The sequence below is a fragment of the Lasioglossum baleicum genome, chromosome 7 (genome assembly GCF_051020765.1).
Source record: "Lasioglossum baleicum chromosome 7, iyLasBale1, whole genome shotgun sequence".
NCBI classification, from domain to species: Eukaryota; Metazoa; Arthropoda; class Insecta; order Hymenoptera; family Halictidae; genus Lasioglossum; species Lasioglossum baleicum.
In genome coordinates this window covers 7757395-7776581 of record NC_134935.1, presented here as the reverse complement: position 1 = coordinate 7776581, position 19187 = coordinate 7757395, and the positions used below count along the sequence as shown (strand labels likewise).

The window sequence follows — 19187 nt, the reverse complement described above, 5'->3', positions numbered from 1 at the left end:
ATGGATGCATAAATATATCGGGTAGAAACAATACCGAATGTATTTCCACTATACGATACTAATTGTCGTCCGTATCATTTTAATACTTTATTACATTCATATTTTTCATATTTCTACTTTTTTTTATGAACGCTTAAACATCAGGTGAAAATTATTTATTTATACTATTACGTATTATTTGCACTAAGCCGTGCTGATTATTGTATTTATTTTTCTCCTACTTTATCGCATTCATATTTCTCGTATTTATATTTCTTTGCACCACTTATCGCGTTGATTATTGTACTTCGGTTACGTACGAATATCTCACATTCTTTATACATGTATAAACATATCAGATAAAATCAATATCAATTGTTACAGTTATCATTTCAAAATCATATAACACAGTCCATTTACGCGTTCAAAAATTCATAAACCTCTATGGTTTGACAAATGGCGTCGGCCATATTGAACCGAACGTGTGCCAAAAACCGTCATCACGGAACACTCTCCTAAAATGGAGCCTCTAACACAACTTTACTGTTCCCCCAGCCCTCTTCAAATTACAAGCCCGAAAAACAATCTCCGTTTACATGAAAACCGGATACACAAAACACAAGAATAATCTTGACAATAGTGGAAAGCTTACCGAAAACCTGCAATCACGTTGCCGCACGGTTGCGCCGCGTCAGACAATCGCGTTTATCTATTGTGCGGTGGATCCCTCGCACTCTTCGCGATCGGCGCCATCAAAGCGGAATTATGTGACTGCGGCCCGCGAAATAGTCGCGGAAAGTTCCTGTAATTTGCGAACGGCACGAGGGTGGGTCGTCGGATACGTGCCGGTAATAATCACGCTTCATTACTTTGTAATTTGAATGTTTCCTATTTCATGGCGCAGCAGCGCCGCTACGGTCGCGCGTGTTTTCGTTTGAGAACGCGGCGTTGGTTGGATGAGCGTGGACGTCACGCGACAGACTGGGAGAGCGAACACGCGTTCCGATTGGTCCGCGGAGGGGTGACGGGTGGTGGGAGCACGCGAGCAACCAGCCGAACTGTCAGTACGCGTTCGACGGTCACGTTGCTCGTTTCGTGCGGTGCCTCGTCGTTTAACACGGTCTCGTGGTACTCCGGCATTGTTCACGTGGTTGTTAGTTTACTTTGAACCGAACGATACCAAGTTGTAATGAAGTGATCGATACTTGACGTGATTTATTCGTCGGCGAGCATGGATCAACGTGCGCTGCACTGCGTCTCGATCTGCTGCCTGCTGATCACCGTTGCTGTCGCCTCTCGTGAGTCTCTATTTTCTTCTCTTTTAACTGTCAACCTGTGAAACGAGCTTAACTAAGCTATTTAACGGACGCATTTTGTCGCCGATGATCAATCGATGTTCGTAGAATAGTTTATCACGAGTTGAACGAATGTAGTACACTTTTGAAATCGTGGAAGGTTTTGACCTTGGAAAATATTTTCCCGCCATTACATCCTGAGAAGTTTCAATGCACCGGAATAGGTCGGATGGATATTCAAATAATTCTGTAGAATTTTGTTGGCTCTATATCAATTGTTCGTAAAAAGAAGAAATGCGTTTTCATTGAATCTCTGTTACTTGCAATTGATTCGGATAATTTTTATTTTATATGGAAAGTCAGCCGAATTATTATTAAAATCGTATTACCTAGTTTGCTACAAGCACGGAACAGGTAGAATTTCAATTGAATTTTGACAGATAATGGAACAATTCTGCTGGCACCATAAGTGCAGTAAATATTTCTCGGTTAAGATTGCGGTAGAATAACAATCGTGTTGAATTTTGCGCAACATGTTGTTTCCATATAAATTGTTCGCAAAAAGAAGAAATACGTTTTCATTGAATCTCTGTTACATGCAACTGATTTGAACAATTTTTATTTTATATGTAAAGAGTCACAGTCGACTTATTACGATTTAAATATCGACGGAAATTATGAGTCTGATTAAAATCGTTTTACCTAGTTTGCTACAAGCACGGAACAGGTAGAATTTCAATTGAATTTTGACAGACAGAATGGAACAATTCTGCTGGCACCATAAGCACAGTAAATATTACTAGGTTAAGATTGCAGTAGAATTAGGTTAGAGTTCGATTTCGTATTTCGCCTACACGATCATGTGGGCTGGGAATATTGCCTGTTCGACAGGTTGAATTTCCGGTAAAAGGTTTCTGCGAAATTGCCTTTCTTTTTTTTTCGAAAAAGTGAATCAAATTCTTCTCGACAGAGATACGCGCTCGAAACTCTTTGTCAGCTGTTTCGCGAAGCGCCGACCTTTTCCGAATTCGTACCTGTGGATTCGCGATAAATCTAACCTAATCTAACACTCGCTAACGCATTCAATGTATTAACGGCGATATAGCGTTGTACGTTTTCGAACGATCATTCGGTGGAAATCGTTCGCGGCCGTTTAATCGAAAATAGATGATAATATTCGGCGCCGTCGATTTTCATAAAATATTCAAATTCGGCGTCGTCGACAATGAAACTCTGTTCGATAAAATTCAGTTACATATTCTCGAATTGATTTTGGACACGACGTCGCAATTTTCGCGGCGTATTGTTACGTGTGGGAGGTTATTGTAATCGAAACGGGCCGCGCGCGGAAATTATTATACATAGGTTATGTTGAAGTAGAAAACATATTGTTATGCGCGGAATAATAAGTCGGCTATTAAAACATCGAAAAATTTACGATGAAATATTCTGCTCGACAATGTGTTTGACGGCACGCATCCGAATACTTTTATGATTTTTGGAATGCTTTGAATCGGTTCGACAGCGCGTTCGAATATTCATAGAATTCAAATTCAATTGCTGGCTACAAAAATGCGGAAAGATATGCAGAATTACAATAGGTTATGCAGCCGGAAATATTGTTACGATGAAATAATAAATCAGCTATGAAAATATTGAAGAATATCCAACGGTATCCAAACTTCGTTCGTTCACTTTTGGTAGCAGATATCTGAATACTTTTATCGTCTGTAGTATGTTTTACAAAATTGCAGAAAGACATGTAGAATTTAAATATAAGCCGAAAATATTTTTTTTATTGAGAAAAAAAAATAATATTAATAAAATATCGAGAAATTAGCAATGAAATATTTTTTAAGGTACTTTGGGATTGTCCCGTCGACCTCTCGCGCCATCATAATGAAAAGCAAGTTTCAAAATAAATAATATAATAATAATAATTTAATAATAATATAATATAATAATTATTAAGGTGGTTCGGAACCCACCATAAACAGTAGGTCCCGCTGAAAAGGCGATGGTGAGAGTGGAAAGAGGAAGAGGATTGGTAAATGAATTTGAAACCCTGAGGGGACCAAATATCATGTCCATACATAATATAATAATTATTACTATATTATATTATTATAATAATACAATAATAATTTCGTGTTTGGCGAAAATGGTCGACGGGATAATCCCAAAGTACCTTTTTTAATTTTTCATGGCGGGCGAATGCATTTATTATCTGTGAAATGTTGGTACCGTTTGAACAGTTTACGAGATCGAAATTCAATTCTCGGTAGAGAAATACAGTGTTTCGATTCTTTTTAGTAATCAAGGAATCTTGTTGAATATGCTGACAGGAGTTTTGGTTGCATTTCATACTTCTCGCTCTGTACCGGGCTGTTCGTTTTGAATGCATTAGTACAGCAGAGTGGAGTTTAATCTTTAGCGTAGAACTGAGCAAGACGAGCTAATTTGTCATTCGTGGAAGAGGCAAAATCAGTTTTGCTTTATCCATTAGGCACTTTAAGCGCTGTACTTGGGGTCTTGACTAAATTTCAAAATGATTAAGGAATACGAAATACTAATCTCTCGTTCGAGGAACTGATAATTTTTCGTTTTCGAGAAAAGTGTGGTAAGAAGAATTTAAGCACAATTCTCTCGAGAACAAAAAATCGTCAAATGAAAAATTGTAATTGTACATATTCGGTGCATTTTTTCATGATTAATTTTCCGACTAATTTCAATTTGTATAAAACAATGATATTAGGCAATTTGCAAAAGAACCGTAGAACTATACCGAAGAAGCAGAAAGAGATGTTAAGCACGTGTAAGAGAGGGCATAATAGTTGCTGGTATATTCATAACTGTGACTGCAGTTGACTCGCGTAGTCACATGTTTATTCGCCGACTGAATGGAATACGGAAGCATGGCCGAGCCTCGAGGGGCAAGTAAACCCTGATGCCGTGTCGTTGCACACCGGCTGGCTAAGGAGAGTCATTCCTATATTTAAAACTCTTTAGAATCATCCCCCCTAGTTGCATTTTTCATTAATTAAGTGAACGCCACCGTGTCCCACGGCGCGTGTCCGATTCTCAAGGTAATCTGCTTGTGTCAAATCATTATTGTGTTTTTACACGATAAATTAACGCCACGGGATCCCTGTTACCTTGGAACGGTATTCGCGAGGACTAATAGTACGTAAATCGTTTAAAACATCGTATTTTTCCGCAATTAATTATTATCGCATTCTTCATTGTCTCCGCTTTTAAAATAATAACATCCGACTGGCCCGTGTTTGTTCTCGTTAAACGACATGCTTTTTTCCGCACGGACTTCATAAATAATGTTTATCGTTGAAAAATTAATAAACTATATTTTGTCAGTGATTCGTGGACTTCGATAAATTTCGGGTAATGGGGTTGTAAAAAATGTTGCCTGGAATAGGTTTCCTTTATTCGAGAGTGGATGGAAATCCTATTACCCCCTCCTCCTCCCTTAAGCCTCTCTAACCTCATTAACCCTTTACGAACTGCATTATGCATATACTTTTCGCCTTTCACTGGTAACGCCATTCTAGACGTCTTTCATGACTTTTATGCGAAATATTTCAATAATTTATTTTGCATAAAAATATCAAAAATACCCGAACACGTTCGTCTCACGGGAACGTTTGAATAGAAGCAGTATTGCAAACCGCTTGCAGACGCTAGAGGGTTTAGGATCGCCCGATTGTCGATTCGGAAGTAGAAGTCGAACTTTAAGTAGTACAAGTCAACGAACGGCCGATTCAATTCAGTCTTCCGGGCGCATTGATACTTAATCGACTACGAGAATTTGCGAACTTTTTAATATGTTCAATGCTATCGTCTCCACAAACACGCTATTCCCAGTTCGGTCCACCCACTCGTAAACCATTGGCTCCATGTTTACCGATCCATTCCGCGTTTCATCCCGTCCCCCGCGCGCGCCCACCTTTCCTCTATTTGCCTTTCGAATTTCATTCCCGGTTCCGTCTCGTTCCCCATTCATTCTCATTCTGTTATTCATTTTACTTCGTTCCTCGTTCATTCTTGTTCCGTTTCTCGTTTCGTTTCATTCCGGCTCGTTTCTGATTCAATTTTGTTCCGCTCCGTTCCTCATTTGCTTTTCCCCCACCCCCGATTCGTACTTCATTCGGCCTCTTTTGTGTCGCGTTTTAATTCGTTCGGTTTTGTTCCTCGTTCGAATCCGTCCTATCGCGTATCTCGTTTTATCCCGGCCCCATTCTGTTCTACACTTTATCTCGTTCCGGTTCGTTCCTCATTCTATTTCATTCCGTTCCGTGTCTCGCTTGAATTAATTCCGCATTGTTCCACATTTTAATTAATTCTATTTTCTCTCTCATTTTAATTCTATTTATTTTCTTCCCCTTTCTAAGTGATTCTATTTTGTTCCCCATTCTATTTTGTTCCCCATTTTTAATTCGTTCGACATTAATCCTTAATTCGTTTCACATTGTCCCCCACTCGAATTCATTCCATTCTTTGCGTTATAGAATTTCGTTCCGTTTCCCAATTCGTGTTCATTCCGTTCCGTTTGGCATTTAATATCGCGTCGTGTTTTCCTCACTTAATATCGTCCCCCACTTACTTTCCGTCCCGCCTCTCTCATTTAACATGATTCCGTATCTCTCGCACAACACTGTCGCGTGTTCCGTCTTTCGTTTAATTCCGGTTCCGATTTCGGTTCCGTTTCGCATCCACTCCGCGTAGTTCCCAGTTTCGTTTCGGTTAAGGGGTTAACCGCTGAAAATGTTCCGCCGGTACATATGTATGTATACTTCCGGTCCGTTTCTTTCATTGGCGACTGGTGGTGTCTGCGCGAACATAGAGGCCCCGTCCGGAACGTAATTCGCTCGACAAAGAGCAGGCGAGCAAGCCGGGTTGCCTGACGGCAGGCGCCTCTCTCGAAACTTGCTCGCACACCTCCGCACGGTGAGCGAGAGAGAGAGAGAGAGGAAGGTACTGGTGTGAGAGGGAATTAGAGAGAATGACTGTGAGAGAAAGAGAGAAGGGGATAGAGCGAATGCACTAGCACCAACCAACCCTCCTTGAGTCGCGTACGCCGGATTTAACGAACCGACGCTGTTCAACCCTTACCCGTTCCAGATAATTATCGGGGTTGCCCCGCAGTTGACACATCCGAACCTGGGAACAACTTAAACCCCTCCGCTTACACGCTTCGGGTTCTCGCATCTACGGTCCCCGATTCAATTTTCTACACAAAAAAAAACACTCGACAGTCGAATCTTTCTTAACCCCCCAGCTTTTCCACCCCTTCTGTGTACGTACGACGTTTCATTTCTTTAACGCGACATACTTTTTCCGCTGTGAAAGTGGCTCGACGACTGCAGACTGGTATAATTTACCCCTTAAGGGGGCAGTCTCGTTTCCAGGATTGCAAGGCTGCCGGATGCGCCTTCTCATTTCTCGATAAAGATGGGGTTTTTCAGCAGTGAAAAGCGCTAGATAAAATATTTTTCGTAAAGCTGCGACAGCTACATGCTACCCGATAATGCAAATTACCTTTGAGGTCGATGGCGGCCTTGATCGATCTTTTATCTAACGCTTTTCACCACTGAAAAACCCCATCTTTCCATTACCAAGAAATGAGAAGGCGCACCACGCACCCTTGCAATCCTGGAAACTTACCACTGCCGGTAAAATGACCGATTTTATATTTTTCATTTCATAATTATTGAAATTATGAAATCGCTTGCGTGTAGAAATCGATTTGCTGAAATTCTGTATCCAAGCACATATTATTGTAAAAACTGCAGAAAATCTAAATAGATAGAACCTCGTCGTTTTAGCAAGCTAAAATATGTTAATCGTTTTTAGTGCTCGGTAGGTTTAGTGTTAACTAGGGAAGAATCGGTGGAAGAATGTTTGCAAGCTGTTTCTCTGGGTAGAAAGACTGGGGGTGTACGCTCGTTTAACATTCTGTCGGTTGTCTGGAAAACTGTAAACCGCAGAAAAGACACGGCGGGTATGTACAATTTCTGTAGTTCATAGTTCTCTATTCGATCATCCAGGAAGATTTTCAAGAAACTTCATAAAATTGTATTGATTGATTGCAGTAGTAAAGGTACGTCTTTTCTGGAATAAAGTGGTTCCCTTGAAGTGGGAACGACGGGGTCGAGGGAACCATCCTATAAAAGACATAACTTTAGCACTGATTGCAAAACTCCACTGATGCAAAAGACCGAACGGTCCTGGAACAGCCCGCCACCCGTTATGTAGCGAGTCGTTCTCCAAGGGAATTGGAACCGGCGGGATTTCAGTGGAAACGGAACCGCTGTTCCACTTGCGAACAACAAAAAACCTGTCGGTAGTTTACCGCGACGCAAACTCTCAATCCAGTTTGCACTCTGTCCACGTTTAGACAGACGTATCGGCAAATATCCCGAAGGAAAGTTGCCCCGCGACTTTGCCAGTCGCGTTCGTTCCCGCGACAGCAACGACGACGATGGTCCCAGACCAGGTTGGTGCAAGTTTGTTTGCGAATCTTGTCGTCGGCGTTGCAATCTCTCTCTCTCTTTCTCCACTTCTGCTGATTAGTCGAATGGCCTTCCCTCTCCCTTGAATCCTTGAAAATCCTTATATTTGCAAACCAGTCGCTAATTAGGTTCGGCTCTGTGTACGCAGATATTTCCAGAGCTTCGTTCGACGCGCCGGGGCAAGGCCAATCTCACTCGCTGTTCTACGAACTCTTTGAGAGACAGAGAGGAGAGACCGGCTTAAGAGTGTTTGATCGAATGATTTACTTGTTGAATGTTTGATCCCGCCCTTAACGAACTGTGAACCGCGATGATCCATCGGCACCACGCCTCTTTGATGAACCTGCGCCCGGGTTTCCCTCGCACTCTGGTGGCGTCTTAACGAATGCTTTCCACTGGTCATGAGACAATGGATGCTTCAGTCTCCTACAGAATTCATAAAAATATTTTTTTATCAAGCTACTTGCTTGTTAAATGTTGTAGACTCCCGTCCATCAATCACCGAACGATTTGATTGTTTTATTTATTTGTTTCGATTAGATGAAATTAAAATTAAATATATACGTATATTATTTGAATAAATGTTGCATTGAGAAATTGCGGGATGATTACAAAGAGCTCTAGTAGTGAAATTGGAAATCAATTAACCAAATTAAGTTTTAAAAATTAGGTCCATTGATGAGGAAAAGTTGTCTGCATCCAAAGACCAAGTGTATGGCGACTTTTGGACGGGAGTGTACTCCTTATCATCATGGCCGAACATTCTAGCGGAGCATTATGGCGAATCATTTGTAGAGCTCCTATAAATAAAGGAACCGGCGGAGTTTCCACAACTGGCCAGTTGTTCTCGAAGACCGGCAACGGTTCCGACTTTTCCCCGAAAGTCCTCTAACTTTTCCCATGCTGAACCGCGTTTCGAGCCACGCTCTAATTGGCCAAGGGGAGCCGCAATCGAGGGAGCTTCGATAAACGGAGCCACAGCTGCGAACGAGAGATAGAACAATGCTCGCCGTCGAAGACTCCAAGCTCTTAATTAGCAATAGAGGTTCTCACGATGGTTAATTATGGATATCGCTCGTACCACAAGCCAGGAAGGTGAACAACGGTTGCCTCGCGACGGTTAATAAGCATTACCTTGCGTTCCGCGCGGCCGAAAACTCGGAACAAGAAGCAGAAAGCGTCTCGTGACTCTACATTTAACACCTTGAACAATGCTATTGACTATGGATCTTCGCCAATTTTCGCAGGGATAAATAGCGAGCGAAACATTTCAGTGTTTTCCGCGTGCGTAGAGGCAACTTTGAACTTTCTATTGCAATTTTTGGAAAGCGGATACGGTGTAAAATGGCCGAGCTATTTGAGAATTTCGAAACCTTGCTCTCTATTCTATCAAAGGACTCGAACATTATAAATAGACTGCGGATGTTTATGCAATTTTCAATTTTTGTAGACGAATAAATTAAATTAGCGAGTTGTATGTCATTTTGAAGCTTATTGTTATGAAATTTGATTTTATTCAAATTTTTATTAAATTATTTGGCTTTTATTTCAGCATGTTAAAACGCGATTTTCGCATTTTTTTTTTCGTAATGTCAACGTAGTATGGGGCGAAGGTAATAGTTTGAATTCATAGAAAAAAATAATGCGGAAATCGCGTTTTGACATCCTGAAATAAAATATAATTTAATAAAAATTTGGATAAAATTAAATATCAAAAGCACAATTAAATAGAGCGTAAACAAGCTTTAAAATGACATATAACTCATTAAATTAAGGTAAATATTTATTGGTATAAAATTGCAATTAAAACAAACGAACAGAAATCCTGCATTTCTTTCTTTACAACCTAATAATTACAAATATAGTACCCGCTGAAAGTTATCGAAGGTATGGAAAGCATAGAAATTCGATTGCAGTTGCGTCTCGGAGTAGAAATCGAAGGAGGCGTTTTCAGGGCCAACGGGCGACCTTTAACCCGTTTTCGGGATCAAAGGGCCCGCCCACCGGGGCGTGCCAACGTGCCATAATCCGGTATAGTTGGCCCGCGTTGTTCCCCTGCAATTTAATTACTTCGGAAGCCGATATAAATCACGGTTGCGAGCAATCTCGCAGGGAGTCGCGCGAGCAATCGGCTCCTGCGAGCGCTGTCTCAGCTTTTAGATCGCTCCTGATATTAATTAGGTCTGCTATCTAACGGAGTCGTTTACTATAACTACCATCGTGTCTCGGATGAATCATGCGAATCAGGTTTCTCGATCAACTCTCCACTTCGCGTTCCCCGCGATTATTCCGCGAAAGAAACGCAAAGTAAGATGACTATTAATTAGACTGCAGATTTTATGCATTTCTGACTAAAACGGGTGGACGGAATTTAAAGCCGTAGAAACGTTAAGACGATTTAACACTAAACCTACCGAACTCTAAAAGTGATTAAAATGTTTCAGCTTGTACAAATGACATGGCTCTATTTATTTAGATCTTGTGCAATTTTTATTACAATATGTGCTTGGTTGAAAAAATTTATCGAATCAATTTCCGTATATGTAACTTTATAATTTAAATAATGATGAAATGAAAAATATAAAATCGGTCGTTTGACCGGCAGTGGTAGCTTTAGTGTTAAGGATATCCACATGTTATCTGTAATGTATTACAATTGTTAAAGACAGGAATAAATTTGAATATGGTTCGTGCATCTTGTAAGCGACGAAGAAAATTTGTATTTTGCATAAAGATCCGCAGTCTACTAATAATTTATTGACCGATGGATGGACAAATTTGTTCGAAACATGAAACGTCAAAAATTCTATTTCGACGAGGAAAAAGCGGGTTTCCAGCCGACTGTACGCCGATGGCGGCATGCCAATCCGCGGGACAACGTGATAGGGCAGCTAGTTTGTTACTAGATAGGTGTAATTGGATAATGAAGTAGCCGGGAAACGCAGTCCGCTCCACGTTTAATCGGATTAACGGATCCGCCGGCGATCTCGCTGTTGACGATGCCGGTTAATTGGCTCCGATGTGCAAAAATTCCGCTATCCACTGCTCGCGCTGAATTTCTACGCGATCAATCGGCGGAGGCTCGGTTCGAGATCCGACGCTCTTCGAGCTCTCGCAAATATTTGCGGAACAGTTGAATCGAAAATCATTCTGCTGCACTTTTCGTTACGCGACCGTCGTCGCGCATGCTCTCTCATTTTGCTCCTTTTCGTTTATGTGCGTTACAGTTTGTTCGTTGCTGGATGGTCGAGCATATCCTTCGGAAGCTAACCAAATTTTATTGTCGCTATTTTCACGTCAGGCGAAAGATTCGCACCGTTTTGCAATTTATTTGGAGGCTAAAGCGAAATGAAGCTTACAATTTTTAACTTTGTATATAAAAACGTGTATGGCTTTCTTTTTAATTATTGTATCTGTCAGGCCACATTTTGTTGCACCATCGTTTTGTTCGACGATCGGTCAGCTCAAGCTTGGGTGTACTACGTAAATTGGATTTGATTTTTTGGTGGACGTGTTCCCGGCCCATCCGTTTAGGCCAGTCTGTTTCACACAGATTGAAAGAGTGAACCGAACACGGAAATAGCTTCTGTTTTTTTCCTGCATTGCCGGAAGAGAGCACGCTCTGTGTCCCCGCGATTTGGTGAACGCGAGTTTGATGCAAAGTTTCCAGTGAACATCCGCCGCAATGGTGTTTCAACCAGATTTTCGGTTGCAAGCCAGTGATTCGTTATAGTCGAAACGCGCTTCTCGCTTCTGGGTTTACCATTGCGGTTCGTGTTTCGGTTTACGAGTCATTATTCTTGTGGGCTGTGTACCTGTGTCTCGTAGCCCTTAAAAAACATCGTTCGAGTATTAGTCGATACCCTTTTCATTCGATGTTTCGAGTGGGCGTGGTTTTCTGGCTCCTAATTAGCTGCCCTGGCTTCAGTATTTTGTGGAAATTCAATCGTGAAGACTGCAAACACTTCTAGAAGTATTATAGAGTGGAAAACCCAATTTTGAAGGTCATGATGACCTCTCTTTCTGAGTCATGTCTCAAGTAGGCGTGGTTTCATTCCTCCCAACGCATCACGCAGTGTCAATCCTCTTAGAACCCCCATCTTCAAGGACACAACGTCTTCTCTTTTGTCAAATTCCAAGTAGGCGTGGCTTCGATAAGAGCAACGAAGCCAGAACAATGCCCCATAGTGCTGCATACTCAATACTGATCTAGTCTCAATATCCCTTGAAAATCCAATTTTGAAGGTCACAATGAGCTCTCTTCTCGAGATATGTCTCAAGTAGGCGTGGTTTCGTTGCTTCCAACGTATCCAGAGCTTGCCCCACAGGGCAATACGTTATTAGACACAGATCTACAGTCTCAATCCTCTTAGAATCCCCATCTTCAAGATCACAACGTCTTCTCTTTGTGTCAAATCCATGGGAGGCGTGGCTTCGTAGCTCTCGACGCGCAAGCGACTGCCCCAGAGGGCAAAATTGTTCATCCTAGCTCCGTGGTTCTCGGCCAAATCCCGGAAGTAGACAGATGGAGTCCACAGGTGAGTCGTTCTAAAGGAAAACGGTTACGTATCGCAGCGTGGCGAATAGAATTTTGAACGCGACCGATTCGTTCCGTGGAAACCAGCCGAAGAAAATTGCAGGCTCATAGTCCGCGGAATCTGTTTCCCGTGAATTATCGGGCTCTGAGGATTAAACGTCCGAATGGAAGAAATTTATCGACGCGGCCCGCCAAGAATAACTGAACGAGTTCCCTTGATTCACTCCCGTTTCCCGGCGTCGTTGATGCGAATTTATCGAGCCACGCCACTTTTCTCTCTCTCTCTGTCTCCTTTATCTATTTGTACAGCACGGAGCAATGTTTATATTAACATCAATAACATCTCCGTTCTAGTTTCTGTCGCGAGGAATCCTTCGCGGAGGAAACTCTTCCTCTGATTTTGCGGTTTTTCCAGAGAAGAAAATTTCAAATGTTTAGGTTTAGGTTATATATTTAGTATATTAGATTATATATTATATATTTAATATATTAGGTATATATGATAGGTTTAGGACCTAGTAACATTTGCAATTATTGTTTAATTTAGTCTATTTGGTATTGTAGAAGAATTTTAAAAATTATAAAATTTTTGGAACACTGCGTAGAACATTGTTTTTTTTTCACGGGATGATCCGTATCTATCATTAGCATACACATAGCAACAAATTAGATGCAAGTTACGTCGTCATCATTATTCCGGTTTTTATAAAATATTCCACAGAAACGAGAGTCCGCATAGAGATCCGTATTCATTACCATTCTCTCTTCGTAGCACCGTTCCGTCTCGTTCCAAATTTCAAAAAAGCTGCAGCCAGTTAATTATGAATGCATTCTACCTACGTCACTTCATTAATAATTCTCCTTTCGCGTTTTAGTAACAACGTCGAATCGACCCTCTCCAAGTCCGAAAACATTGTTCCCTCTTATTTCTTTATTTTATGCGACACGAGAGAGAAAAGACTGATTATCGTGATCGTAGCTGACGCGAACAGAGACTGATTGCTGTTACAGTATCATAAATCCACATCTTTTCTTAACGTTCAGTCGAATTACTATTACATGAATTAATCACTGTAACAAGATTGTAAATTGTTTTTACTTGTATATTTTTAATGGCGAGTTGAATTATTACTACATTATGCTTGTTGTATCGTCTGGTGTGCGTATCGATCCAGCTGGAGTTTATTCAGGCTCATTACGATTGTTGTTGTTGCAAACAGACTCTGTGGATCTCTTCGCATTTATAATAAATTCGAACGAATAAAATCCTGCAAAACACAGTAAATACTGATACGGAAAATCAAAAGAATAAATACAGTATTTGCATCATTATAGAAATCGGCGTACAAAACGAATAAAATAATGTTTGATACATTTCATCAATTCCTTGTCGTCTCAGAAGTCACTTGAAAATTCCCGAAAAAAATGGTACCCTCGCAGGCAACTCGCCATTAAATTATCGCGATTAATTGGCGTCCGCAAATTGTGGAAACTACCCAAACTTCCTTCGCGGAGACCGACGATGAAATTCGTTAGCATTCGAATCGGAAAGCAGAGTTTCCCGAAGTCGACGCCGAAGAAGAAGAAGATGATGAAGGAGGTTGAGGAAACGATATCCCCGGCGGCAATTAAGAACAACGAGATTCCTAAGTCCGGCGAATTAGGTGATCATCGCGGGTCCTTGAACCGTCGAAAATAATTACTTCTCTGCGGGAGAGTTGGGCTCTTTACGATTCCTCCCTAACGAATCGAACCAGGTTCCCGAATTATAATTTCCCGGGAACTAATTGGCGGCGAGGCGACACGGGGAACCTGTCGAATTCGTTTCCTTCCATAGTCTCCTCTTTTTTTTCTCTTCATCTTTCGTTGCAGCAGTTTTCTATAGAAGGGAGATAGAGATGGTAAAGATGGCGGAAAGAAGCGTCGAAGGGACGAGACGCGCCACTTTGCAAATCTAATTTCATTTCCGGCTTTATTTCTTCGGAATGCCAGCCGGTAGCTCGTGGAGCTGCACCAGGAGGGGCGGAGGGATTTCCATTCGAGACAGAAACACCCCCGGCTAAGAGATTAAAACCCGGCAAAGCCGGATAGGGGATGATATCTTCTCGCCCGAAGTCGCTTCGATCACGGAAACTGGCGGACCAATCGCTTTAACGGGAACTTCCTTATTTCGCGGGGAAAAATATCGATTTCTTCTGCAGTTCTTTCAAATTTTCGAGGAGGTGTGTCTGGCTAATTTGAAACCTTACATGGAGAGTCTTATTATATTAGTCTGATGACCGCGTAAAAAGTTTCTTCTCTCTTCAAGAATTTTTATTGCGAATTTGATAGTGTATTTATTTAATTTTCAAAGAGTTCCAAGGATTATAGCACGGCACAGTATTTTATTTTCATCGTTCCGAAGTCCTCGGGTAAGAGAATGGAAATTTAGTTAATTTCATTTTGTCTAAGTCCGCCATAAAAATATAAATTTGCATAAACATCAGCATCCTGATAGCGGAACGTCCAGGGTAGCTAAATGAACCACGAAATTCGGGTATCTCGCGTGCGAGGACGGAGAGAGTAGTATGGGACGTGGAATCATTCCCTCTCGAACCTGCATTTTAATATACTGGCTTCATACTAAATTTCTGAATATTATTTAAGAAATTACAACAAACGTGAACTGCACAAGAGAGACGGTTAAAATTATAATAATTTTCTCTGATTCTAAACGAAAGATCATCGATCTGTGTTGCTTTTAATCTTATAATCATTTTGCTTGCAATCCAGAGGAAATGTCTAAACTCACTGATGAACAGCAGCGACTTCTATACAACAATGGCGACCAGATTTTTAATCCAACTGCTAGTTATTTCTTCCCCAAGAAGCCAATGGCAGACCACTACAACAAATATGAACTGCACAAGAGACGGTTAAAATGGTTGCGTTCATTAATTTTCTCGGATTCTAAACGAAATCAATCTGTTTTGCTATTAATCTTGTAATCATTTTGAACAGCAGCAACTTTTAAACAATTTTGAACATAACTAGTTAAGTGAAAGGGTCAACGAGAGCCTCGAACTCCCATTTTCCAAGAAGCCAATGGCAGATCAGGTGAAAACATCGCCGAGGGTCTTGTAAGACACGGTATTGTAAGTAGTTCTGTTCTCTAGCTTTCTTCAGCTTCTATTCGTCGGCGGGTGTATACCGCGAGCCACAATATCCATTCCAAGATGCCCGCGCGCTCGGTATATTTTCATGAAACGATACGGCGAGCTTGAATGCGCCTGTGGAAAGCTCGATGCGCCTCGCGCTTTTCCGAACATCCTTGAATTTTCTTGCCCTCGGAAATTTCCAGCCAATGGAGTCACGTCCTATCGCGTCGCGTTCTCGAAGATTTTGCAAAAATTCCGCAATCCCGTGATCAACACCCTGGCCACGATTGTTCCAAGTTTCTTGTCCTCGAACCTTCTATATTCCTCCCATTAAACAAATTTTGATTTGCCATAAAGTTCCGTTGTATATAATTTTATTGAAATGTTTGGCAAATCTATCGCTTCCTCTAAAAGTTTCCTTGGCTGGATTGACTAGTAGCCCCCACTTGGCTGTCGGACGAATGGCAGACTGGTGCCAGTTACACGGGTCTGACATATAGCGGTCTGTATCTACTGCCGAACGCCGGTCTACCCTATCCTTGATCTGCACTACGTGACCAGGGTCGACCTGTGGCTGACTTTTATCACTCAATTCCGGCTGACACTCGAGCCTGGCTGTGCTACCTGATTGGGGAGCGTTGGAGGATACACTTAAATGCACGAGCAAAGAGGGAAAGGTCTTTTGATCCGAGTTTTATTAATCGTAATTATAATAATCTAGGGAAATATTCTAGTTCAGTCAGTCCGAACAAGTCACAGCTCTCGCACGGTTCACATAAAGCTCCATTATGTTTTGTTATATGCACAAATTATTTACTCACACCTGAACAACGTTCATTTCATTCCGCTGTGCTATTCGAATATACATCCAGTATTAAAAAATATATTCAATCTCCTATCTCGACGCTTTCAACACAACAATCAACACATTGTTATCAGCCGGTTTTTTCATCAATCCATCCCGTAAAGCGGGCGATTTTTTCAGGTTCGTGCTTACAGTCGCGAAACGAGTAATAATATAATTGAGGCGTTTGGTGTCAAAACCGCTCAGTCCATGAATTTTCAAGTTTATTTTTTCGTAATTTGATAGTTTTTGGTCGATACTATCACGCTACAAAGCGATTTGTAACTCGACCTTTTTTTTCATTTCAAACCCAGCTCAATCCATGCTTCCATTACCTACCATCAGTAGTATATTAGTAATTTTTTAAAGAAAGTCCTATAATTTTTGTCAATTTATTTGTGTATTTTCTTTATTATGACTGAATACTCAGAAATATCAATAAATTGTCAATCAATAAATTAATCAACTCACACTTTCGATTTTACAGGCTAATACGTGGCATAAAATTGACATACCATATGAATTTAATTGAAAGAAAAAACCCCATTTTTTCAAAACCAGCTCGATCCAAATTATTTTTATTTAGACAGTACTGCTAATTTAAAAAAGAAAGAAGATTTGGAATGGTACACCAGAGGTTGTCGAAACGAAAATCAATTTTTTTGGAAAAATTAAATGGTCAGATCGTGAAATGTTTTTTGTCTCTCCTGTGACATTTATAAAAATGGATTGAGCTGGTTTTTTGATACTAAACGCCTCAATTGTGACTTACCTACTACATGTCTAATAACGACTAGTGCCTAATTCTTACTGTACAACGCGCTTTAAGCGTCTCCCGCTCAAATAACGTGTTAAGTCATCTCTGTGAATGTTCGACTTCGACTTTCCAGAGCTTGCCACTGTAAGAATTTTTTCAAAAATTATTATCAACCCAGCTAGAACGATTCACGTGGACGTGAAGCATCGCTCGAAAGAGCGCGCTGCAAAAACGGCGGGGCTCGTTACAGCGATTCAGATAGAAACGAGGCATTAGACTGGTTTCGAGATAAATCGACAAGCTTGATCGTCGTGGTGGCAAGACATGGCTGAAAGAGGGTCATCGGTGTGTCGCGAAGAAAACACTCGTTCGGCCTGCTTTTGTTAGGAGCCTCTATATTTACGGGCGAGAGCCACATATCGATCCCTCGACCTCTGCGATGCCGAGCGTGTCGACGTCGCATAGTCCTTGGTAGCGTTCCTTTCTCCCTGTCCCCCCCCTCTCTCTCTCTCTCTCTGTCTTGCTTCCGAGAGAATCGTTTATTCTCTCTCTGTCCACTTCCTCCTCTGTCTTCCTCTTCTATCTCTCGGACGACATTATCTCTATCCGCTTCCGTGCGGTGTCTCTCTTTCTCTGTCCATCCCTCTCGGACACTTGAATTTGACATTTGGCCAAGGCAAGAACAAAAGCCGCCCCGGGCGATTGTTTTGAGGTCGTTTCGTCCCTCGCCTAACTCCTAACGAATCCTACTCGCAGCCCACTCGTCTCGGGACACCTCCGCGGACGTTTCATTGACAAGTTATCATCGCCTTATCATCGTATTATCGCCTGCCGCTGCCAAATCTGCCGCAGAATTCACTCGAGTCGTCGCACAGTGGGCCAAACGGCAATTCTACCGACGAGTAATGCGAAAATTAAATGTCCTCGGTGACTACCTGCACTGCCCGAAATTACCATAAAGCCACCTGATTTTTTGGTGGAATCCTATAATTATGTCATAGTAATGTTACGGATAGAGAATATATTCCGTTCGTTTTCTCACAGGAATCTCTTCCAGATCGTCTCTGGCGGGTAGCGTCCTAGATAACCTTTCATATCATAGTTGAACCCTTTGATTTAGGACCGAGCTCTGGCTCCGATTTCATTAGAAGTGACAAAAATGAGAGTCTGGCCCTAAGCCCTAATCTCTAAGCGCGATTAGATTATGAACAAAGTATTCTATTCACTGTAGGGGTATATAAACCCTCAGATTCTTACTCCTCGCGGGTTAGTACTGCAGTAGACACGTATCGCGTCACGTCGTGCTGCATTTCGGAAAGTTAACTTCTAACGAGATCGGGCTAAAGTCCCTTTCGGATCAAAGTCTAACATTATAGATTCCGTTTGTTCGGTTTATAGTCTATTAGTCAGTATTCAAGTTGTTTCCGAGTCCCCCGCATTGCCAGTGCGTGAAAACCGAGCACCGTAGTTTAGGTAAATTCTTTCTTTCACATTTTATATCTTTTACTCTCATTTCCAATCACGACACATACACACTTGTATTACAGAATTTTATGAGTAGAATATATTTGTGTTATTGGTAATTAGAGCAAATTCATTGAACCTATAATTATCGTCCAAAATCCTTATATAGTAATTGAACGTGCCCACACGATACAACCTTACCGCTCGGGTTGTATCAATTAGATTATATTTGTTACGAGGCCTACTAACTATCCTAGCGACTCCTTGATTTCGCATCAGGTTCGTTCGCGCCTTACCAATCATCCAAATAGAGATTTTTCCTACCTAGCAGCTCCCCGGTTTCGCATCGGGTTCGTCTGCGCGTAATTTCCTAGTGACTCCCCAATTTCGCATTGGGTTCGTTCACGAAGTTTCACCTTCCCAGCAGCTCCCTGATTTCGCATCAGGTTCGTCTGCGTCTGATTCCATTCCTAGAGGCTCCCTGACTTCGCGTCAGGTTCGTCCTCACTGTCTACATTCCTAGCGGCTCCCCAATTTCACATTGGGTTCGTCCGCGTACCTTAACTAACAAATTGATACCATATTCCTGGGTTTATAACCCTTCGCCGGCCACTCGTGCTACTCGCGGCCCTGGCTCGTAACAGTAA

General features: G+C 41.6%; 1 protein-coding gene and 1 long non-coding RNA gene across 2 annotated transcripts in view; both read left to right on the top strand.

Annotated features, from left to right (window-relative positions):
* Nucleotides 1–1035: 1035 nt before the first annotated feature.
* LOC143210551 (uncharacterized) overlaps nucleotides 1036–19187 on the top strand; it is a 259814-nt gene continuing 241662 nt past the window's right edge. Inside the window, 1 exon segment of the mRNA XM_076427492.1 lies at nucleotides 1036–1277. Coding sequence (XP_076283607.1) covers nucleotides 1211–1277 — 67 coding nt within the window. The 5' untranslated portion in view covers nucleotides 1036–1210.
* Nucleotides 1284–19187, top strand: part of LOC143210561 (uncharacterized) — a 50030-nt gene continuing 32126 nt past the window's right edge. The window contains exon 1 of the long non-coding RNA XR_013009280.1: nucleotides 1284–19187. This exon is cut by the window's right edge and continues 15999 nt beyond it. This is a non-coding gene — a long non-coding RNA (uncharacterized LOC143210561).